The sequence below is a fragment of the Chlorocebus sabaeus genome, chromosome 16 (genome assembly GCF_047675955.1).
Source record: "Chlorocebus sabaeus isolate Y175 chromosome 16, mChlSab1.0.hap1, whole genome shotgun sequence".
NCBI lineage: Eukaryota > Metazoa > Chordata > Mammalia > Primates > Cercopithecidae > Chlorocebus > Chlorocebus sabaeus.
In genome coordinates this window covers 1,439,767-1,462,936 of record NC_132919.1, presented here as the reverse complement: position 1 = coordinate 1,462,936, position 23,170 = coordinate 1,439,767, and the positions used below count along the sequence as shown (strand labels likewise).

The following is a 23,170-nucleotide window of genomic DNA, read 5'->3' as shown; positions in this document are numbered from 1 at the left end:
TCTCCACTACTCATCTCTGGAATTAGCCACTTAAATACAGGTTTTTGTTGCTGAGATGTGAGTGAAACCAGCTAGTGCATCAACAGTGAAGACCTGGGGACAGTTCTTTTTTTTTTTTTTTTTTTTTTTTTTGAGACGGAGTCTCGCTCTGTCGCCCAGGTTGGAGTGCAATGGTGCGATCTCGGCTCACTGCAAGCTCCGCCTCCCGGGTTCCCGCCATTCTCCTGCCTCAGCCTCCCGAGTAGCTGGGACTACAGGCGCCCGCCACTGCGCCCGGCTAATTTTTTCTATTTTTAGTAGAGACGGGGTTTCACCATGGTCTCGATCTCCTGACCTTGTGATCCGCCCGCCTCGGCCTCCCAAAGTGCTGGGATTACAGGCATGAGCCACCGCGCCCGGCCGACCTGGGGACAGTTCTGCGACTTATTTCTGGATTCCTACCCCCTCTTCTAGTCTAGCCCAAGTAGTCCCGCCAGGCACATGCCCCATTTGGCACAGGCCTGCATTCTTGTCGTGCCGTCCTGGGCCTCAGGCTGTCTGGGAGGGGAGATGCTCACATTTGTACAGGCTACATAGACTGGTGCAAGCAGTGCTGGCTTCTAGGAGTCCTGGCATCTCATAGCTTGTCCCGTGAGGAGTGAACAGAGGGTCTGGATTCCTGCTTTCAGCAAAAGCAGTCTGACCCCTCTAGCCAGGCTCTTCCGTCATGGTTGTGAGGAGGCTGATGAGGGTCCTTCGGCCAGCACAACCTTCCTCCCTAGCCACGGCATGGAGTCTGACCCAGGAGGCTCCAGAGCCTGAACAGAGAGAGCTGGGAAGGATCTCGGTTGGCTTCTGCTGGTAGCTTGAGTCCCCTGCCTCCACCCTGCCCGCTGAGGAAGGGGTGCCAGGTGGCCAAGGAGCTGTGGCCACAGACGTTTCCAGGGTGGTCCTTGTCAGGTTAGGTGCATAGGCACCACCTTTGTCAAGAGCCATTGGCGACAGCCCCCCCGGACCCCCCAGGCCCTCAAGGTGGGGGCAGGCAGAAGGGAGAACCAGCTCAAGACATTTTGGAGGATCTGGCCCTGGGGGTCTTCAGAGAGCACTCTCTAGGGGCTTTGTGGACATGGTCTGTCCCCACGTCCACCACTTGCCTCCTGCCATGGTCACTCGGCAGCCCTTTTCCCAGAAGAAGACACCTCTGGGAGCCTGCTCAGTGCTTGTCCTGCCATCCTGTGTCCTGAGACTGAGGGTCACTCCAGTTGCTCTGTGTTGCATACTCTCCCCCTCAAGCCTGTGTATGAAGAACTGTTCCCTGGCTTCCAGCAGGCCATGGCTGGCTGTTTTGTGACTGTTACATTGTGCAGGGGTAATTAGAAGCGTGGCTTTTACACGTGTGTGTGACTGATGATTGGGGGGTGGGAGGTACAGTGGTGGGCCTGGGACTCGCTGTAGACTCCAGGAACAGGGGCCCTGGAGATCCCAACTAGACTTCTGTGTCTGAGATTTGCAGAAGTGGCCAGGATTGGGGCTAGGATGAGGTTCCAGAATGGTGAGCCTCTGGGGCGCTAACCAGGTGGGGCATGCCGTCTATGCCAGTGGCGGCTTCATGGACTCTGCTAAGTCGAATGAGCTCTCATTCATCCCTGCTGACCCGCTGCCCCCCATACTCTGGGTGTGGAGCCTTCTTCCTGCGTTAACTGGTCCAGAATGCCACCATCTTCTCTTTCTGCCCCACTTCTCACACCCTTCTTGCTGAATTTTCCCCCATGGTAACCTATGCCTGTCCCCAGCACATACACCTAGGGACCTCCAAAGCCCTCACCTGCCTGCCTGTTCCTTCTCACACACACAGCCATCGGGGGGTTGCCGTCTGGCACCCTTCATTGGGCAGACAGGAAAACCAAGGCTCAGAGAAGTGGTGCAGTCTCTTCAAAGTTCCAGGCACCTGTGGTTTCCTGCAGGACCAGAAACAGGAACGGGGTCTGAACCCACCCACAGAGCGGTCTCAGTAGTCTGAAAATACAGATGATGTCCCTATTCTCAAGATTACTGTGGGAGAACCATTGCAAAAAGTATATCGCGTAGACCCGCCTCCCCGTTCAGATTAATGCAGCCCTGGGGCTTGACCCCAGGGGTCCCCCCACATGCTCACCTCCCCCGTGGTGAACTGAGGTCCCCACACACCCTGGTCCTGTGAGGGAGGGGTGAGCCCAGCAGTGATTGAGAGGCGGAAAGGCGAAGCGGGGGTGCTCTCCGTCTTCTGGGCCCCAGTCAGGATATGGCCGCTCTGGGTCCACCCCGACCCACTGGGTGGAAACAGGAAATAAGTGAGACCTGGTGTGCACTGGGTCTACGCCTGGCTCCACGGCTGATAAGGGCCATTGTGTGGCCGCTGGGGATGAGCCTGCCCTGGATAGATGTGCTTCCCGGAGGAAGGAAGGAGGGCTTGCTAGCCTTTCCGGGGCGGGGGAAGCTGTGGGGAGACAGAAGGGTGCCGAGGGGAAGGCCCCTGCCTGTGGGGCTGTCGGTGCCAGCACACGCCCACGGGACTCGGCCCTTCCTATGCCAGCCTCTCCCTCTGGAAAGGTCTGTTCCCCTATCCACTTCCCTGTTCTGACTTCCTCTAAGGAATGGCTGGAGACCGGAGGGCTCCGTCTCAGGCCAGGAAAGTGTCAGCTGTGATTTAGCAGCAGTAAAAATAGAAAAGCAGGAACGTCAGGGGTGGGGGGTCACCTGGGGGTACTGTCGAAATGCAAGGATGAACAGGGCTAGAGGTTGCCACACCCAGGGAACCCAGGAACTCACCTCACAAGCTCTGAGGCTCGGAGGAGGGTAAGACAAGAGTCTTCTCCCAGTGGGACAATGCCCTCTGCCCAGCACGACCAGCCCCCAGCAGCCCTGGCCACTGAAACTCATGGTGGGGGCTCACCTGCTGTGGGGGACAGCCCGTTGAGGGGATGTGCAGGAAAGGCAGTGCGCACTGAGGGGTCCTCTTGGCCTAGGGGAGGGCATGCCTTCTGGTTTGGGGAGTGGGCCCTGTGCTTTAGCTGGTACCAGAGAGTGGCAGGAGGAGGGGCCCAGCCATAGAGCTGCTGGGGGGTGGCGGGGGAAGGGGAAAGGCGTCCTACCCTTTGACCTGGAGCCCAGGGTCCCCCATGGGTGGCTGCATGGGCTCCTCTGGTTACCTGGGACAACAGGCATTTCCTCCATCCCCAGCCCCTCCTCTTCCTGCTCCAACCATCCGGGCCAAGAGGCCTCCCAATCAGACCTGGACGGCTCCAGCTGTGTCCTGAGGCGCTGGACCAGCCACATCCCCTGGGGCTGGAGTTGAAGCAGAACCAAGTGGCCATCCCGGCGTTAGACCATAGGTTCCTGGCTCCTGGAGCGGTCAGAGCCAGCGAGTGGGCAGCAGCTTTTGCTCACAGGCCCCAGTGCCCAGGGCGCTGGCTCTCCGCAGGGCGGAATGGCGCTGCAAGTGGAGCTGGTACCCACCGGGGAGATCATCCGCGTGGTTCATCCCCACAGGCCCTGCAAGCTTGTAAGCTGGGATGCTCTGGGCTGGGAGGAGGGTGGAGTGTCTCCCCCAGGGCCGGGCAGCCCCTCTCAAGCAGAGCCCTAGGGCAAGAGGTGAGCAGAGGGGGAGGGGTTCCAATCCTTGGATGGGGCCAGAACAGACTGAACAAGACGGGGTGAGTGGAAGAGTAAGGATGTAAAGGCCACCAGCAGCAGGATTTTTGGAAGTGGAGGTCTGGGCTTGACTCCTCCAGCTTCCCGAACCTCAGTGGGCAGAACTGTGAATACTGGGCACAAAAGGCAAGTGCCGGCTGCTGTGAGGTCGAAGGATGAGGGCATGGAAGCTCCTCTCCAGTCCGCCGGGCTGGGACCTCCCAAGACTCAGAACAGGAGAACGGTGTGGGAGGTGGGTGAAGGGACATGGCTGGGTGGAAACCGGGGAGCGCGGCCCTGACCCGGCCCGCAGGGAAGGGGCTGGAGATGCAAAGGGCCCGGAGGAGGGAGAAAGTCAGGCGCCCCCACGCCCCCAGCACCGCGGCGGGGAGCCGGGTCTTCGGCCGGAGGGGCGCGCGCGTGTTCGCTGTGGCCGGACGCGGCTGCTTCGGGAACCGGCCGAGGCGGGGGCCGCCCGCATCCAGGCTTCGCGGACGCTGCCGGGCTGGGGTGGGGCGGGGCCGGAGGGTGCGCGCCCTGCCCGGGATGACGACAGGCTGCGGCCCGGCCCCCGGCGGGCCCTGGGCGGGGAGAGTGCGCCCGGGCCGCGGATCCTCGAGCCCGCCACGCCGCCCAGCCCGGCCCCCGCCCGCGCCGGAAGAGCCAAGCCGGTGGGTACTCGGGGCGCGGGGACGGCGGCCGCGGGGGGCGGGTGTGGGGAGCGGCGGCCGGGCGGGGAGACGCCGTGCGCGAAGCGGGGGTCACGGCCGGGGATCGCTGGGGCCGAAGAGCGGCCGGGGGGACCCGTGCGGGGGGTCCCAGGACGCGGAGGCGCCGGCGCAGCCTGGTGGAGACTTAGATTTACCTGCGGGGAGCGGGAGGCGGGGAAGAGCGGCCTGGGCTGCGGGACCCAGGACCCTGCGCGCCCTTCGGGCCCCGCCCGCAGCCCTGCTCTGCCTCTGGGTTCCGGAGCAGCCGCCTGAACCCGCCCCTTCCCATTCTCCGCCCCCGGGGCCCAGCGCGCCCCGAGTGTGGCCGGAGAATGAGGCTGGCCACGCGGCCCTCCGTCCTCACGCTCCGGCCTCCCGCGCACACTCCTGCCTCTGAGATTCATTCATTCGTCCAGGGGGCCGGGAAGGGGTGACTGAGCCCCACCGTGTGCCTCGCTGGGTGTAGGGAGTGGGAGCCGTCCCCTGGGAGGGACTGACCGGGAAACAGCTGACTCCTGCGGGGTGCGATAAGGAGACGCGGCGTGTTCGGGAGAATCAGGAAGGGGTTCTGGAGGAGGTGACCCCTGAGCCTAGTCTCCGTGAGGGGGGCAAGGAGGGTGCCCCGGGCTGGGGAAGCCGCAGGTGCAGGCACTGAAGCTTGGACTGGCTGGCGACGGTGCGAAGGCTCCTCCTGGCTGCGTGTTGTGGGTGGGAGGGGAGGGGTGGGGACAGAGGGGACCGGAGCGGGCCACCTGGCACACCGGAATGCAGGAGCAGTGGGGTAAACTGAGGACAGCAGGGGTGTCTCGGGAGTTCGTAGGCAGGGTCCCGGTAAGCAGCAATGGGTGTGAATCATGGGCCTGGCACATGGAGGGTGCCCTAAACCTTCACCCTATGAACATGAGGTGTTGCTTTGATTTGTATTGCGGGAGGGGAAATGGATTGGTAGGAGGAAGGCAAGGCAGCCAGTTAGGAGGCTGCTGTCTTGGCCCAGGTAAGGAGCAGTGATGGAGGTGAAGTTTTTGTTTTATGTTTTTGTTGTTGGTGTGTTTTGTTTTAAGAAGGAGTCTCGCTGTCACCCAGGATGGAATGCAGTGGTGCGATCTCAGCTCACTGCACCCTCTGCCTCCTGGGTTCAAGCTATTCTCCTGCCTCTGCCTCCCGAGTAGCTGGGATTACAGGCGCGTGCCACCACGCCCAGCTAATTTTTTTTTATTTTTAGTAGAGAAGGGGTTTCAACGTGTTAACCAGGATGGTCTCAATCTCTTGACCTCGTGATTCGCCCACCTAAGCCTACCAAAGTGCTGGGATTACAGGCATGAGCCACCTCGCCCGGCCTGGAGGTGAGGTTTTAGCAGGTTGTGACTACTTGGTGTGAGGAGTGAAGGGAGGAGAGCAGGCCTGTTAATGCCAGGCTGTGATGACCAGCTTAAAGTGCCACCCTTCTCTCTACAAAGACATTGAACAGGGAGTACAGGTTAGGGGTCAAAGGCCCTCTTTGTTTATTTATTTATTTATTGAGACAGAGTCTTGCTCTGTCACTCAGTCTGGAGTGCAGTGGGGCGATCTCAGCTCACTGCACCCTCTGCCTCCTAGGTTCAAGCGATTCTCTCCTGTTTCAGTGTCCTAAGTAGCTGGAATTACAAGCGTGCGCCACCACACCCTGCTAATTTTTGTATTTTTAGTTGAGACAGGGTTTCACCATGTTGGCCAGGCTGGTCTGGAACTCCTGACCTCAAGTGATCTGCCTGCCTTGGCCTCCCAAAGTGTTGGGATTACAGGTGTGAGCCACTGCTCCTGGGCCGTTTACTTTTTTTCCCCCATACAAATTTATGTTAACATGTTATGGATTCATTGGTTTGTTTATTTGTTTGTTTGACACCGGGTCTTCTGGGGCACCCAGGCTGGAGTGCAGTAGCACCATCACGGCTCAGTGCAGCCTCAACCTCCTGGGCTCAAGGGATCTTCCCACCTTAACCTTCCGAGTAACTGGGACCACAGGCACACAGCACCATGCCTGGCTAATTTAAAAAAAAAAAATTTTCTAGAGGCAGGAGTCTCACCACTATGCGGCCCAGGCTGGTCTTGAACTCCTGGCCTCAAGAGATCCTCCTGGCCGGGCGCGGTGGCTCAAGCCTGTAATCCCAGCACTTTGGGAGGCCGAGGCGGGTGGATCACGAGGTCAGGAGATCGAGACTATCCCGGCTAACATGGTGAAACCCCGTCTCTACTAAAAATACAAAAAACTAGCTGGGCGTGGTGGCGGGCGCCTGTAGTCCCAGCTACTTGGGAGGCTGAGGCGGGAGAATGGCGTGAACCCGGGAGGCGGAGCTTGCAGTGAGCCGAGATCGCGCCACTGCACTCCAGCCTGGGAGACACAGCGAGACTCCGTCTCAAAAAAAAAAAAAAAAAAAAAAAAAAAAAAGAGACCCTCCTGCCTTGGCCTCTCAAAGTTCTGGGGTTACAGGCATGAGCCACTCACTGCACCTTGCCTCTGTTCACGTTTGCTGGACCCCCCAGGCAGAGGTGTCTGGCAGCCGAAGGCCCGTGGTTGTGAAGCTGGAATGGACAGTCCTTGACTGAGGCCCTGTGAGCAATCAGGGTAGAGACCCTAAGTCACCACTTTCTCCTCCCCATTTCCCTTCACAACAGTTCCCTGAGGCCTGGAATGGTCCTTGGTGGGCAGCCAGGCTCAGATCTAAGATTTGTTTAATAAATAGAAGTTGAGTCCCTGCTCCGTGCCGCCCAGCACGGTGCCACCATGAGACCTTCTTTCTGCTGCCTCAGGGGCTCGGTGGACATCGGTTTACAGCAGCAGTCCTGGGTGCCTCAGATGACACCTCCTCCCAGCCCCCAACACCCCTACCCCACGGCAAGATCTGTGTGCCCGTAGGCTGGGGGAACATGAGGTTCCCGCTGTCCCCAGAAGTCAGGCTTGTAGGCACCTGGCCTATAGGATCTGAAGGGCACAAGATAGCCCAGGTCTGCTGGGCCACCCCATCCCCTGTGGTTCCAGTAAACGCCTCCCCAGGTGGGAGAAGACCCAGAGGCAGCCTTGGGGAAGAAGTCTCGTAGGTCACTCAGGGGCCATGGCCTGCAGGGAAGCTCTAGGCCCAGAGCCCTGGCCCACTCCTAAGGCCCACATGTGACAGAATCACACGACACCGACAGGGGCCTGTACCGTGTCACTCACTGAAGGTCTCAGCCCTGATAGCCCTGATAACGCACAAAGAGGCTCAGGGCAGCCCCGCGGTAAGGTGTTCGAGTGCCTGGGTTCCAGTCCCACTCCTCTTGAGACCTTGCACAAAGTCACCTGCCCAGCCTCGATTTCTTCTGCGCTGGACTGATCATACAGACCTTATGGCTTGGCTGGGGGCACTGAAGGGAGGAACCTAAAAAAGCGCGGAGAACGCAGGAGGCGCCTGGCGCTGCAGCCTCAGCTGCGGCATCTTTCCCAGCCCGGTTCTCCGCTTCCCTCCCTGCCCGGGGCTCGCGCTTCCGTCCAGTGAGGCGGGGCAGGCCCAGGGTTGCCAGGGCTGGAGCCGCCCTGGGGCGCGCGAGCGGCGGAGATGCCCCCTCCTTCCGCCGCCGGGCGGTGGCTGCGGGGGCGCCAGCGGGCATCCTGGGAATGCGGCGGCGCGGCCGGGGATCTGGAAGAAGCGGGCCCGACCCCTCCGCGCGCGGATTCCCCTCATTCCAACCGCGTGATGTGGAGGGGCGGGGCGGACACTGCGGCCGCGAGGCTCCGCCCCTCCCTCTGGCCGCGCCCCCGCAGGCTCCGGCCACGCCCCCGGCCCGGGTCCACGCCTCGCCGGGCAGGGAGGGAGCTGAGCTTCCGGCAGGGGCTCTCTGTACCCTTTGCCCCGTCTTCTAAGGCGCTCCCCACCCCTGGGAGGGCTGGAGGCTGGGTCCCCTCCTTGCTCCCTGTAGGTTTTTCTTGTTTTGTTTTGTTTGGAGCCGGAGTTTCGCTCTGTCGCCCAGGCTGGCATGCAGTGGTGTGATCTCGCTCACTGCAACCTCCGTCTCCCGGATTCCAGCGATTCTCGTGCCTCAGCCTCCCGAGTAGCTGGGATTACAGGCGCCCACCACTACGCTCAGCTAATTTTTGTATTTTTTAGTAGAGACGGGGTTTCACCATGTTGGCCAGGCTGGTCTCGAACTCCTGAACTCTGATGATCCGCCTGCCTCGGCCTCGCAAAGCGCTGGGATTACAGGCGTGAGCCACCGCGCCTGGCCCTCCCTCTGGATTTTAAACCTGGGGGCACCGCAACGGGCGCCTCCTCCCGCCCTCCCCCGCCTCCGCCCGAGACGCCCCCTTTCCCCCTTCCCCGCTCCCATTCCCCCACCAGCTGGCGCCCCCGCTTGGGGGTTCCCGGGGCCGCCGCTCCGGCCGGGCTGTTGTTGCAGTAACTAGCCTTCCCCGCGAGGATCCAGTCCGCACCTGCCGCAGCCTCGCCCTCTCCCCAGGGAGCGGCGTCCGCGAGCTGGGGGTGGGGCGCTGGGGCTTTGGGTCCCGGCTCTGCCCACCCCCCGCGGCGAGTCTGTGTCTGCCGTTGCGTTGGTAGGACAGGCAGGTGCCTGTAGACGCGCCTGAGGCTCTCCCCGCCGGATCCGAAGCGTGGCCCAGGGCCTGACTCTCAGTAGGCCTCTGCCCTCAAGCAAGTGAGGAATGAGCGTCCGGCCGAGGGAAGGCGGTGGGTGGGGGAAGAGGGGTCTAGAGGGGTCTGGGAGATGCCTTCGCGCTCTATCTTAGGCCACCCAACGGCCCTTCTAGGCCTGTGTTAACCTCATGTTGGCGATGAAGAACAGAAGCCGAAACGTCAAGTGACTTGCTCAGAGTCCCACCGCGAGGAAGCACCAGCCTAGCCTTTTGCTGGCTCTAGACGTCCCCGCCCCTGCCCGCGGTGGGATCTGAGCCAGGCGAGGGAGGGTGGTGCCCGCAGAGCCCAGGGAGGGCGGGGCTGCCAAGGCCGGTTCGGGGTTGGGGGGCGTCCCGGAGATCCGGAGAGACGAGAGAGGTCCCCTGCAAAGCAGGGAGGGAGATGGGCCGAGCGCGGTGGTTCACGCGAGGCCGAGGCGGGTGGATCACCTGAGGTCAGGAGTTCGAGACCAGCCTGGCCAACATGATGAAACCCCGTGTCTACTAAAAATACAAAAATTAGCCGAGTGTGGTGGCGGGTGCCTGTAATCCCAGCTACTTGGGAGGCTGAGGCAGGAGAATCGCTAAACCCGGGAGGCGGAGGTTGCAGTGAGCCGAGATCGCGCCACTGAACTCCAACGTGGGAGCTAGCGCGACTCCGTCTCAAAAAAAAAAAAGAAAGAAAGAAAAAAAGGAGAGAGGGAGGAGGCCCGGGCCCAGAGGCGAGTGGGGTGTCTCGGGTGGGGAGAGGCTGTGGGCCCCAAACGCCGTGGGCGGGGACACGCGAATTTCCCAGAAGGCTAACAGCCCTTCAGAAGGGCCGGGGACTCCGCGCGCTCAGCCAGGGCACCAGGTGGCTGTCCCTGTCCCTGGGGTACGCGCTCCGTGCTGACGAGGAAAACCAAGATCTTCCTGGGTTCGAGGCTCGGGCCAGGCCGCGGCGCGTGTGGGTGGACGGCGTCCCGCACGGAGAACGCTCCGCCCGCCAGGCGCGCCGGCCGTATTTGGACATTGGTTCTATTTTTAACTTTCCCGGGACTCGAGTTCGGGGGTTGGGGGAGGGAAATCCCGCTTCCTCTGGGACCTGCAGGCCTCGGTGCCCGCCCAGAACCCGAGCCCGCCGCGGAGTGTCGTCCCAGGCCCGGAAGTGAGTTCCGGGTCGGTGTAGACGCGGCGGCCGCGCGGGTTCCGGGCTCCACCCTGGAACCAACGGCGTCCCTCCTGGAAAACCTGACTCAAGCGGAGCCTGCCCCGCCCGGCCCCGCCCCCGCCCGCGGACCCCCCCCGACACCCCCACCTCCACCAACCCCACCTGGTGGGGACCCCAGCCCGGCCGCGCGGGAGGCGAGGGAGGCCGGGGAAGCCCCGCGCTTCAGGGGCCCTGGTGGGGGCGGTGCGGGGGGCGGGCCCTCCCTCGCTGACGCCGCCGCAGCCGCCGAGCCCGGGACCCAGAGCGCGGGCAGCAGAGCGGGCGCCAGGCCGGCGGGGCAGGATGCGCTACCGGGCGTCGGTGAGCCGGGGGGCGGCAGGGCAGGGCCGGGCGGAGGGTCCCGGGCGCCCCTCCCCGCCTCGCGGCGTCGCCTCGGCCTCGCCAGGAAGCGGGCGCGGCCCAGGAATTCCGTGTGGAAAAACGTCCCGGGAAGTTGCAGGGGGAGGAGGCCGAGGCGGGGAGGGCCGCGCGGGACGCTCGGACCCAGGGGGCCGGACGAGGAGCTGCCGGGGACGCCTGAGAACGCGGAGACCCCTGACCTGAGGGCGAGGGGGCGGGGACCGCGGCCGGATTTGGCAGCCGCTTGGGCGCGGGATTGGGGCGGGGAGGACAAGCCTGGGAGGGGCAGGCCCCCGGCCCGGCCCGGAGTGACGCCCCAGGCCAGAAATCTGGGCCTTTTGTGGTCAGAGGACACCCGGCGGCCCCTTTGAGATCCACCCCCAGTCACCACCACCTTGTTCTTCTCTGACCCTGGATACTCTGGGTGTCCGTTTTCTGGAGCCCTGAGACCCTGTTTGGAGGGGGATCCATCTCAGCCCTGGTTGTGGGGCGAGGGTCTTGCTGAGCCCTCCAGTGGGACCCAGAGGCAGCTGGGCTTTCCTTGGTAAACCCCCCATCCCCTGAGGCTTCTCAGGACTCAGTGGAGGAGGCGCCTGGGGAGTTCGGCAGCTGGAGGAAAGGGAGTGGCCCCAGCCATGCGAGGGAGGCCCCCCTTCTGGAGTGGGTGGCTGAGCCCAGCTGGGGTGGGAGGCCCTCCGGGGGAACCCCTCTGGTGTAGTCTGGGAGTAACCTCTTCCTTGGTGCGAGACGCTCTACCTGTGGAGATGTGGGTGGGTCCCGATGGGAGAGACGGCCCCACTCTGCCTGCAGAATTGACCCTGAGCCATTTGTCCTCCAAAGCACCTGTCACACGTGGCTCAGAGCTAAGGGACCTGAGGTCACCTGGTCTAACTCCTCCTCCTTGAGGAGGAAGCAGCCCAGAGAGAGGAGGGGCTTGGTCCAAGCTCCACAGAGCAGTCTTTCTGCTATTTCAAGGAGTTCCTTCTTGTGACCCGCTCCTTTCTCCACCCAAAACCAGCACCTCCCAGGTTCTGCCCTCTGGTCCTGCGTGCGTCCGTGCCCTGTGTACACACCGGGACCCAAGTGCTTCATGTGGTCTCTGTTCTGTGCCCGCAGCCTCGGTGATCACTGTGCTGTGACACCCGGACCCAGGCCCTCCACACCCGGCTTTCTGCACCCTGCCCACCACACCCAGACCCTCCAAACCCAGGCCCTCCACACCCAGGCCTTCCACACCCATCAGGCTCATGTCCCATGTCCAGCCCTGAGTCCACAAGCCCCTGCGTTCCCTCTCAGTCCCACAGGCACAGTGCAGGAGAAGTGGCCTTGCCTGGTCCCCCATGACTCTGACCCTCTTCTGTGGCCCATTCTCTGCAGGCCCTGGGCAGTGACGGGGTTCGGGTGACCATGGAGAGTGCGCTGACTGCCCGTGACCGGGTGGGGGTGCAGGATTTCGTGCTGCTGGAGAACTTCACCAGCGAGGCCGCCTTTATCGAGAACCTGCGGCGGCGGTTTCGGGAGAACCTCATCTATGTGAGGACCTTGTGAGGAGATGGCAGGGGTGCTGGGGTCACAGACACAGGGCAGAGGGGAAGGAGACACCAGGGGTCACCAGGATAAACTGTTTTTTGTTGTTTGAGATGGAGTTTCACTCGTGTTGCCCAAGCTGGAGTGCAGTGGTGTGATCTTGGCTCACTGCAACCTCCTCCTCCCCGATTCAAGCAATTCTGCCTCAGCCTCCCAAGTAGCTGGGACTACAGGCATGCGCCACCATGCCCGGCTAATTTTGTATTTTTAGTAGAGATGGGGTTTCTCCATATTGGTCAGGCTGGTCTCGAACTCCCAACCTCAGGTGATCCGCCTGCCTCGGCCTCCTAAAGTGCTGGGATTACAGGCGTGAGCCATTGCACCTGGCCCGGGATAAACTTTTGAACCTCTTCCCCCAACCCCAGACCTACATTGGCCCCGTCCTGGTCTCTGTCAACCCCTACCGGGACCTGCAGATCTACAGTCGGCAGCACATGGAGCGTTACCGTGGCGTCAGCTTCTATGAAGTGCCCCCTCATCTGTGAGTGACCCTAGCCCCTCCGGGAGCGACCCCTCTGTCTCCATCTGAAGTGGCCCCACCCAACCCTTACTCTAAAATGATCCTGACCTCCTGCGCCACAGCTGTGAGGAATCCCACAGTTTCTCACCCCCGAGTGACCAGAGATGAGTGTCACAACTCAACTCCATCTGGGTGGGACTCAGTCCATACCCCAACTGGGAGTGGCCCCCCAATCTTAGTGACCTCTGAACCCCACCTGCAAAGACCCCCCCCCCCAACCCTACCTAAGAGTGACTCCAGCCTCCACCTAAGTGACCTCCAGACTCCCACCTGTGAGATCATCTCAGTCCTCCTGCTGGCAGTGACGCCCATTCTCAGCTGTGACAGATCTCCCATGGCCCACACCTGCGAGGGACCTCCAGTCCCCATCCTCAATACATCCTCAAGGATATATTAGACTTCCACTCACGAGAGGATGCCACCCAGACGTGGGAGTGGGACTCCCTGTGGGGCTCCGCTTGGCCCCCCTCCCCGAACTCCCTGACGAGCCTCTGCCCCAGGTTTGCCGTGGCCGACACTGTATACCGAGCACTGCGTACAGAGCGTCGGGACCAGGCAGTGATGATCTCTGGGGAGAGTGGGGCAGGCAAGACCGAGGCCACCAAGAGGCTGCTACAGTTCTATGCAGAGACCTGCCCAGCCCCCGAGCGCGGAGGTGCTGTGCGGGACCGGCTGCTGCAGAGCAACCCAGTGCTGGAGGTGAGGGGCCCAGAGAGGAGGCCAGTGCGGAAGGGGAGGGGCAGGGAGAGGAGGCCAGTGCGGGAGGGGAGGGGCAGGGAGAGGCCAGTGCGGGAGGGGAGGGGCCGGGAGAGAAGCCCAGTGTTGGAGGGGAGGGGCAGGGAGAGAAGGCCAGTGCAGGAGAGGAGGGGCCGGGAGAAGAGGCCAGTGCGGGAGGGGAGGGGCCGGAAGAGGAGGCCAGTGCGGGAGGGGAGGGGCCGGGAGAGGAGGCCAGTATTGGAGGTGAGGAACAGGGAGAGAAGCCCAGTGTGGGAGGGGAGGGGCAGCAGTAGCTACAGGGTGGGGTGGGGAGGGCAGGAGGAGAGTGCCAGGTGTCCCTCATACCCCCGTCCACTCCTAGGCCTTTGGAAATGCCAAGACCCTCCGAAACGATAACTCCAGCAGGTTCGGGAAGTACATGGATGTGCAGTTTGACTTCAAGGTACCATGGATGTGTGTGTCGAGAGGATTCCCATTCAGTAGGTTAAGCACTTACTAGGTACCAGGGACTATTCCAGGTGCTGGAATTCCAGCAGTAAAACAAAGCAAACAAAACTCCTGCCTTGCAGGGTGATAAACAATAAACAGGGAAATTGAGGCTGTGGCAGAAAATACAACGCAGTAAGGGGTAGGGGGCAGGTGCGGTCGTATTAGGGTAGCCCTCACTGAGACAGTGGCATTTTAAATTGACAGCTGGGTGGGGTGGCACATGTCCGTTGTCCCAGCTACTCTGGAGGCTGAAGCAGGAGGATCGCTTGAGGCCAGGAGTCCAGGGTTACCCTAAGCTGTGATCACACCACTGTACTCCAGCGTGGACGACGGAGTGAGGCCCTGTCTCTAGAAAAAATAAAAAATAATGGCTTGATGGAGACGAAGAAGCAGGCTGTGCAGGTGCTTGTCCAAGCAGCGGGAAGAGCCAGGACAAAAGGCTTGAGATAAGAGGGTCCTGGAAGTGTTCCAGGACAGCACGGAGGCCACAGTGGCCAGAGAAGAGAGCAGGGGCGTGAGAACAGAGAGAGGCCACATGGTGCAGGCCCTTTTGGGTCATTGCAAGAACCTTTTTTTTGTTTTGTTTTGTTTTTTTGAGATGGAGTCTCGGTCTGTCACCCAGGCTGGAGTGCAGTGGCAGGATCTTAGCTCACTGCAAGCTCCGCCTCCCAGGTTCATGCCATTCTCCTGCCTCAGCCTCCCGAGTAGCTGGGACTACAGGCGCCCACCACCACGCCCGGCTAATTTTTTGTATTTTTAGCAGACACAGGGTTTCACCATGTTAGCCAGGATGGTCTCGATCTCCTGACCTTGTGATCCGCCCGCCTCGGCCTCCCAAAGTGCTGGGATTACAGGCGTGAGCCACCGCGCCCGGCCTTTTTTTTAAAACTCTGAGTAGAAGGGGAGTCATTGGGCTGGGTGAGGTGGCTCACGCCTGTAATCTTAGCACTTTGGGAGGCTGGGGCAGGGAGATCACACGAGGTCGGGAGTTCAAGACCAGCCTGGCCAACATGGTGAAACCCCCATCTCTACTGAAAATACAAAAATTAGCCAGGCGTGGTGGCGGGCACCTGTTGTCCCAGCTACTCAGGAGGCTGAGGCAGGAGAAACACTTGAACCTGGGAGCCGGAGGTTGCAGTGAGCCGAGATCTCACCACTGCAATCCAGCCTAGCCCTGGGAGGTTGAGGCTGCAGTGAAAAACTCCAGCCTGGGTGAAAGAGCAAGACCCTGTCTCCAAGAATAAAAAAAAGACTTTGGCTGCTTCACTGGGAGATTGGGAGTAGATGAATAGATGGTGGGGGAACCAGGCTAAGCAGGGAAACCGGTTAGGAGGCTGATGTCATCGTGTAGGTGACAGGTGACGGTGGCTCAGACCAGTGTGGTGCAGTGATTGGATTCTGGATGTTTTAAAAGTTAAGGCAGCAGGATCGGCTGCCTGATTGGATGTAGGGTATGGAAGAAAAACAGGCTTGCAGGAGGACTGCCAGGGCCTTGGCTTGAGCAAGAAGGATGTACTCACCACTGACCAAGATTGGCGGACACTAGCAGGAAGGAGCTCGTTTGAAGAGGGGGAAGGTCCGGTGTTCCGTTTCAGGCCTGTTGAATTTGCGATGCTTGTCAGGCATCCAGGTGGAGCCACCAGGTGGATGGAGTTGAATTTCCCCATTTCCTAGATGAAGTAACTGAGTCCAGCGTGGGTGGTGTGCCTGAGCCCACACAACTAGTGGCAGGGCTGGAATTGGCGCCCAGGTCTGGCTGCCCAAGCCCAGGAATCGGGAGAAGACGGGCAGATGGCTCTGTTCCCACTCCCCCGACCAGGCCTATGCCCTGCCCTGCCCACAGGGTGCCCCCGTGGGTGGCCATATCCTCAGTTACCTCCTGGAAAAGTCACGAGTGGTGCACCAGAATCACGGGGAGCGGAACTTCCACGTCTTCTACCAGCTGCTGGAGGGGGGTGAGGAGGAAACTCTTCGCAGGCTGGGCTTGGAACGGAACCCCCAGAGCTACCTGTACCTGGTGAAGGTGAGTGGCTGGCAGGCAGGGCAGGTGCCACCCAGGGATCCGTGGCCAGGGCTCTAACCCAGCCGTGCCCTTCCTCCAGGGCCAGTGTGCCAAAGTCTCCTCCATCAACGACAAGAGTGACTGGAAGGTGGTCAGGAAGGCTCTGACGGTCATTGATTTCACTGAGGATGAAGTGGAGGTGAGGCCTCTTCCGGGACCCTCCCTTTCCTCCTCTCACACCCCCAAAATTACCTTCTTTTGTTGTTGGTTTTGTTTTGTTTTGTTTTTGAGATAGAGTTTTATTCTTGTTACCCAGACTGGAGTACAGTGGTGCAATTTCGGCTCACTGCAACCTCCGCTTCCCCGGTTCAATCAATTCTCCTGACTCAGCCTCCCAACTCAAACTCCCGTGGGATTACAGGCATGCACCACCACGCCTGGCTAATTTTTTGTTTTTAGTAGAGACAGGGTTTCTCCATGTTGGTCAGGCTTTTCTCGAACTCCCAACCTCAGGTGATCCACCTGCCTCAGTCTCAAAGTGCTGGGATTACAGGCATGAGCCATCGTGCCCGGCTCCTTTTTTTTTTTTTTTTTTTTGAGATGAAGTCTGGCTCTTTTGCCCAGGCTGGAGTGCAATGGTGCGATCTGACCTCACTGCAACACCTGCCTCCCAGGTTCAAGTGATTCTCGTGCCTCAACCTCCTGAGTAGCTGGGATTACAGACACCTGCCACTACACCTAGCTAATTTTTGTATTTTTAGCAAAGATGGGGCCTCGCCACGTTGACCAGGCTGGTCTCGATCTCCTGACCTCAGATGATCTGCCCGCCTCGGCCTCCCAAAGCGCTGGGATTACAGGCGTGAGCCACTGTGCCCGGCCCACCCCCAGAATCATCTTCCACCTTTAACACCCATTCCCACTTCCAGCCCCTTCTCCTCTCAGACACTTCACCACCCACCCCTGCATGGCCATCTGCTACTTGCCCTCTTGGGGCTCTCTGGCCCCTCTCACCCCCTCCTGCCCCCGGCCTGCTCCCCAGGACCTGCTGAGCATCGTGGCCAGCGTTCTGCATTTGGGTAACATCCACTTTGCTGCCGACGAGGAGAGCAACGCCCAGGTCACCACCGAGAACCAACTGAAGTATCTGACCAGGGTGAGCGGGGGTGGGCAGAGGGTAAGGGGAGGACAGTGGGGGTGGGGGCTGGGGGTGCGCCCTCACCGCATCCTTGCCTGCCCTTGGCAGCTCCTCAGCGTGGAAGGCTCGACGCTGCGAGAAGCCCTGACACACAGGAAGATCATCGCCAAGGGGGAGGAGGTGAGGCTGGGTCCTTGCCCTCGGGTGTGGAGGGGCAGGTGTTCCAAAGCAGCCCCTACTCCCATCACTCCCCTTTGCCTGGTCCCCTCAGCAGTGCTGGAGGGATGGAAGGAAGGCTGCTCAGGGAAGCAGAGAGCCAGGCACAGTGGCTCACACTTGTAACCCCAGCACTTGGGGAGGCTGAGGTGGGCAGGTCACCTGAGGTCAGGAGTTCAAGACCATCCTGGCCAACATGGTGAAACCCCATCTCTACTAAAATGCAAAAATTAGCCAGGCGTGGTGGTGGGCGCCTGTCATCCCAGCTACTCGGACCTGTCCCTCTACCACCTTCCCTCTGGGGTGGCCACCTGTCCTCCCTGAGGTCCCACTACCAGCACCCCTCCCCACACCGCAGGCTCACTGGAGCTGGGAGTGCAGAGTGGTGACGGCTTCCTGGTCTGCCTGAGCCTGGGGGCAGGTGGGATGCAGGGCTCTGTGGCATTCATCTCCTTGCCTCACGCTGCGCCCATAGCTCCTGAGCCCGTTGAACCTGGAGCAGGCCGCCTACGCGCGAGACGCTCTCGCCAAGGCTGTGTACAGCCGCACTTTTACCTGGCTCGTGGGGAAGATCAACAGGTCGCTGGCCTCCAAGGTGAGGGCTCGCTCCACACTGCTCCCGAGGCAGGAGGGAGGGCCATCAGTGGGGCGGGGGGCTGCGGGGTGGGGCTGGCACACACGGGGGCCCATGCCTTCGGTTGAATGACTGCCCTAGGATGCGGAGAGCCCCAGCTGGCGGAGCACCACGGTTCTCGGGCTCCTGGATATTTATGGCTTCGAAGTGTTTCAGCATAACAGGTCAGCGCCACGTTTCCCCCGTCTCCTCCCAGGCTCCTGTCCTGCTCCCTCTCTTCTGTCCCGCAGCCTCTCATTCCTGCCCCGTGACTCCCCAGCCAGCCGGGGACTGGCTCTGTGTCTCACCTCCTATGCTCAGGGGCCTCGTCCAGCCTTTCCCCTCTGCTGGTCCTGTGTCCCCACTGAGCCACTGTGGACGCTTCTCCTTCCTTACAGCTTTGAGCAGTTCTGCATCAATTACTGCAACGAGAAGCTGCAGCAGCTCTTCATCGAGCTCACGCTCAAGTCGGAGCAGGAGGAGTACGAGGCAGAGGGCATCGCGGTGTGTGCAAGCCTGAGGGCGCTCTCTGGGCCATGGGGAGCCTGGGCATCAGGGCCCCTGGGAGAGGGTGCCAGGACCCCACGGTGATGCCTTCCTTCCCTTCTGCCCCTCAGTGGGAGCCCGTCCAGTATTTCAACAACAAGATCATCTGTGATCTGGTGGAGGAGAAGTTTAAGGGCATCATCTCGATTTTGGTGAGTCCTCTGTGCCTCCAAGGCCTCGTGCTGGAGGCTGGGTGGGAGGATGTACCCCTTCTCCGTTCTCTGCAGGCTGGTCCACAGAGGGCCAGAGTTTGGGGCTGAGTAGAGACAGGGCAGGGCTGTGAATGGCGGATGGAGGGAGGCGCCACCCCGGTCGGAAGCTCTATGGAGGCTGCCTGTGATCTGCCCCCTCCCCTGTGTCTGTGCCTCCCAGCACGGTGACCCCAATCCTCTATGCTCTCTGGCCCCTCCCCCATGTGTCCCCCCCTGTGCCACACCCCCCAGGATGAGGAGTGTCTGCGCCCCGGGGAGGCCACGGACCTGACCTTCCTAGAGAAACTGGAGGACACGGTCAAGCACCATCCACACTTCCTGACGTGAGTGGGGCCGCGGGGCTGCTGGGGGCGAGGACTCACTCGTGGCAGAGCCTGCAGAGTGCGGGAGTCCCTCCCTGATCCCAAAACACCAGCCACAAGGAGATGACCAAGTGCTGAGTTAAGGACCCCTCATGTGTGTCCAGAAACTAAGAAGCTTAGCCAGGCATGCTGACACACGCCTGGAGTCCCACCTCTGTAGAAGGCTGGGGCGAGAGCATTACTAGCCCTGGAGTTTTGAGGCTGCAGTGAGCTAGGCTCAACCCACTGTACTCCAGCCTGGGCTACAAGCAAGAGCCTATCTCAAAAAATAAAAAAAACAGCTGGGCGTGGTAACTCACACCTATAATCCCAGCACTTTGTGGAGGCCAAGGTGGGTGGATCATTTGAGGTCAAGAGTTCAAGATCAGCCTGGCCAACATGGTGAAACCCCGTCTCTACTAAAAATACAAAAGTTAGCTGGGTGTGGTGGCAGGCACCTGTAATTCCAGCTACTTGGGAGGCTGAGGCAGGAGAATTGCTTGAACCCGGGAGGTGGAGGGTGCAGTGAGCTGAGATCTCACCATTGCACTCCAGCCTGGGTGACAAGAGCAAGACTTTGACCCAAAAAAAAAAAGAAAGATGCTAGTAGCCTGGCTTCTTCCCTATTCTTTTTTGAGAATGAAACTTGCTAGGCCAGGCTCAGTGGCTCGTGCCTGTAATCTCAGCACTTTGGGAGGCTAAGGCGGGTGGATCATGAGGTCAGGAGATCGAGACCAGCCTGGCTAACATGGTGAAACCCCATCTCTACTAAAAAAAATACAAAAAACTAGCCGGGCATGGTGGCGGGTGCCTGTAGTCCCAGCTACTCGGGAGACTGAGGCAGGAGAATGGCGTGAACCCAGGAGGCGGAGCTTGCAGTGAGCCGAGATCACACCACTCACTCCAGCCTGGGCCAAAGTACGTGACTCCGTCTCAAAAATAAATAAAAGAACCTTGCTGAGATTTTTCCTTATTTCGAAACTGCTTTTTACTGAAGGAATCCCCTGAGGTGGGGCGAGGTGGGAACAGGAGTAAGTGCCTCTGTCCAGCGCGGTCTCACGCGTGCCGTGCACGTCGTGGCTTCGTCTGCAGCCGCTCCTGGAGGGGTTCTTGGTGTTTTCTCACTGAGACTCCAAGAAGCAGAGTCACTTCCCCAAAGTTACCTCTCATCTAGGTTGCCGAGCCGGGGTCAGTCCCAGGGCTGCTGAATGCCAAATCCATGAGTATTTTTTGCATAATAAGATACTGAGGCCAGGCGCGGTGGCTCAAGCCTATAATCCCAGCACTTTGGGAGGCCGAGACGGGCGGATCATGAGGTCAGGAGATCGAGACCATCCTGGCTAACACAGTGAAACCCTGTCTCGACTAAAAAATAGAAAAACACGAGCCAGGCGAGGTGGCGGGCACCTGTAGTCCCAGCTACTCAGGAGGCTGAGGCAGGAGAATGGCTTGAACCCGGGAGGCGGAGCTTGCAGTGAGCTGAGATCCGGCCACTGCACTCCAGCCTGGGCAACAGAGCGAGACTCCGTCTCAAAAAAAAAAAAAAAAAAAAAAAAAAAAATTAAAAATTTGTCTCTGGATGGGCACAGTGGCTCACACCTGTCATCCCAACACTGTGGGAGGCCGAGTCGGGCGGATCACCTGAGGCCAGGAGTTCAAGACCAGCCTGGCCAACATGGCGAAACCCCGTCTCTATTAAAACTACAAAAATTAACCAGGCCTGGCAGTGGGCACCTGTAATTCCAGCTACTCGGGAGCCAGGGAAATCGCTTGAACCTGGCAGGCGGAGGTTGCAGTCAGCTGAGATCACGCCACTGTACTCCAGCCTGGATGACAGAGCCAGACTCCTCAGAGAAAAAAAAAAACGTGTCTAGGAGTCTCTCTGAAGCTATTCTGGTTTAGGGGCTGCCTGATTCGTTAAATAATAAATACTAAAAACTTGTTTCTGATTATAAAAATAATATTGCTCATTAGCACAAAGTTGGACGGTACGCAAAAGCCACTTGTGATTCTGTTGCCCAAAGGCCACAGCTGATAACCGTGCGAGGCATTTCCCTCCTGCCTTTCCCTCCTGCCTTTTTCTATGCATTTTTTTTCATAGTCAAGAACTTCTTGTGTATAAGGCTCAGGGTAATGCTATATCCTGCACATTTTCCTGTATCATCAAACAGAAAATTTTCCTCAAAGGTCTTCCCGGAGTGGCTCTGACCCACAGATACTCCCCTCTCCCAGCCAGCTCTTCAGGGCCCCTGGCCAGCCACCAGGTTTCTGCTGGAATCACAAGGCTGCCACACACATCTCGTGCCTTCCATCTTTGTATCTCTGGTTAGCTGCTTGAAATAGTTCTTAAAAGTAGCAAGTGGGCCAAAGGGTATAAACATGCCTAAGACTTTAGTGCTCTCTTGGGGCAGCAGATTCTGTTCTGAGAAGGAGTGGTCAGCTCACCACCGCCTTCTGAGCAGAGTCCGCAGCAGCCGGAAGCAACGTGAGTTGCCCTCCCTGCAGCGTGCCCTGGCTGTCAGGTGGCTCAGGTCCCGGTCCTGGCACTGTGTGGCCCCGACCAGGGCCATCTACCCTCTGAGCCTCTGTGGTCTGCTCTGAGCAGGGAGGCCACCGGCTCTGCCTGGCCTGCAGGGAGGCCACCGGCTCTGCCTGGCCTGCCTCAGTGACCCAGCCCTGGGGTGTGCCTGCTCTTTTTTTTTTTTTTTTTTTTTGAGACAGAATCTTGGTCTGTCACCCAGGCTGGAGTATAGTGGCTCAGTCTTGGCTCACTGCAACCTCCACCTCCCAGGTTCAAGCGATTCTCCTTCCTCAGCCTCCTAAGTAGCTGGGACTACAGGTGCCCACCACCAAGCCTGGCTAATTTTTGTGTTTTTAGTAGAGGCGGGGTTTCACCATATTAGCCAGGCTGGTCTCGAACTACTGACCTTGTGATCCGCCCGCCTCGGCCTCCCAAACTGCTGGGATTACAGCCGTGAGCCACCGTGCCCGGCCTGGGGTGCACCTGCTCTTTATGTGACTGGTTCATGTTCCTGAAGCCCCTTCAGCAGGCAGAGGGTTTGGTTCAGGCCGGCCATCTGCAGCTTCCTCCCCATCACCCCCAGGCACAAGCTGGCTGACCAGCGGACCCGGAAATCTCTGGGCCGAGGGGAATTCCGCCTTCTGCACTACGCTGGGGAGGTGACTTACAGCGTGACAGGTGAGGGTCCTGGGGCTGTGTCCCCACCGGGGCCTGCAGGGAGGCTGTCTCACCTCACACCTGCTCTCCCCTCCCAGGGTTTCTGGACAAAAACAATGACCTTCTCTTCCGGAACCTTAAGGAGGTGAGGAGGACCCGGGAGGCTGGGGTGGGGGTGGTGGTAGCCCACAGCTCTGCACCTGTGTCCAGGAGCCTGTCCTGCCTGTCCCTGTGTGCCTCCCTGACCCCGGCTCTGCCCACACAGACCATGTGTAGCTCGAAGAATCCCATTATGAGCCAGTGCTTCGACCGGAGCGAGCTCAGTGACAAGAAGCGGCCAGAGACGGTGAGGAGGTGGTGGGACCGGGCACAGGGGTGTGCGCACCCCAACATGCATAAGGGCCTGCATGAGCCTGGGAGCTGGCAGCGTGCGTGTGAACGCGTGTTGGAGCCTGTGTGCACATATGCAGGTGTCTGTAGGGGGCTGCCTTAGGTGCTGCTTTGCCTACTTTTTTTTTTTTTTTTTTTTTTTTGAGACAGAGCCTTGCTGGAGTGCAGTGGCGCAATCTTGGCTCACTACAACCTCCACCTACCAGGTTCAAGCGATTCTCCTGCCTCATCCTCCTGAGTAGCTGGCATTACAGGTGCCTGCCACCACACCCGGCTAATTTTTTTGTATTTTTAGTAGAGATGGGGTTTCACCATGTTGGCCAGGCTGGTCTCAAACTCCTGACCTCAAGTGATCCACCTGCCTCGGCCTCCCAAAGTGTTAGGATTACCGGTGTAAGCCACCATGCCCATCCCTGTTTGCCTACTTGTGTGTGTGTGTGTGTGCGTGTGTGTGTGTGCGTGTGTGTGTGTGTGTGCGCGCGTGTGTGTGCTTGTGTGTGTGTGTGTGCGTGTGTGTGTGTGCGTGTGTGTGCGTGTGTGCGTGCGTGTGTGCGTGTGTGTGTGCGTGTGTGTGTGTGCGCGGGCGTGTGCTCTGTCTAGAGTGGAGCCATGTGTCTTAAGTGTGGGCTGTGTCTGTAGGGGAATCCGTGTGTACATCTGTCTCTGGGTGTCCCTGTG

At 59.9% G+C, this 23,170-nt stretch overlaps 1 protein-coding gene and 1 long non-coding RNA gene across 8 annotated transcripts in view; one reads left to right on the top strand and one right to left on the bottom strand.

The window, feature by feature from the left end:
- Positions 1 to 12: 12 nt before the first annotated feature.
- Positions 13 to 3,244, bottom strand: LOC140713576 (uncharacterized). The gene is made up of 4 exons (XR_012088715.1): positions 2,912 to 3,244; positions 2,135 to 2,288; positions 405 to 1,937; positions 13 to 93 (listed from the first exon to the last, which is right to left on the bottom strand). It is a non-coding gene; the product is annotated as an uncharacterized lncRNA (long non-coding RNA).
- Position 3,245: 1 nt separating this feature from the next.
- MYO1C (myosin IC) overlaps positions 3,246 to 23,170 on the top strand; it is a 31,182-nt gene continuing 11,257 nt past the window's right edge. The window contains exons 1-17 of one of the 7 annotated variants that reach the window (XM_037987515.2): positions 3,246 to 3,520; positions 11,924 to 12,079; positions 12,499 to 12,614; positions 13,154 to 13,352; positions 13,732 to 13,812; positions 15,703 to 15,882; positions 15,962 to 16,060; positions 16,901 to 17,014; positions 17,105 to 17,176; positions 17,688 to 17,807; positions 17,928 to 18,010; positions 18,224 to 18,329; positions 18,443 to 18,523; positions 18,815 to 18,906; positions 22,029 to 22,123; positions 22,201 to 22,247; positions 22,368 to 22,448. In XM_037987515.2, coding sequence (XP_037843443.1) covers positions 3,446 to 3,520; positions 11,924 to 12,079; positions 12,499 to 12,614; positions 13,154 to 13,352; positions 13,732 to 13,812; positions 15,703 to 15,882; positions 15,962 to 16,060; positions 16,901 to 17,014; positions 17,105 to 17,176; positions 17,688 to 17,807; positions 17,928 to 18,010; positions 18,224 to 18,329; positions 18,443 to 18,523; positions 18,815 to 18,906; positions 22,029 to 22,123; positions 22,201 to 22,247; positions 22,368 to 22,448 — 1,797 coding nt within the window. In that variant the 5' untranslated portion in view covers positions 3,246 to 3,445. Of the gene's footprint in view, positions 3,521 to 4,195; positions 4,320 to 4,862; positions 4,881 to 5,677; positions 5,702 to 9,002; positions 9,021 to 10,123; positions 10,145 to 10,314; positions 10,508 to 11,923; positions 12,080 to 12,498; positions 12,615 to 13,153; positions 13,353 to 13,731; positions 13,813 to 15,702; positions 15,883 to 15,961; positions 16,061 to 16,900; positions 17,015 to 17,104; positions 17,177 to 17,687; positions 17,808 to 17,927; positions 18,011 to 18,223; positions 18,330 to 18,442; positions 18,524 to 18,814; positions 18,907 to 22,028; positions 22,124 to 22,200; positions 22,248 to 22,367; positions 22,449 to 23,170 lie in introns of those variants that run through there. The other 6 variants (XM_037987518.2, XM_073023854.1, XM_073023852.1 and 3 more) reach the window with 6 other exon arrangements.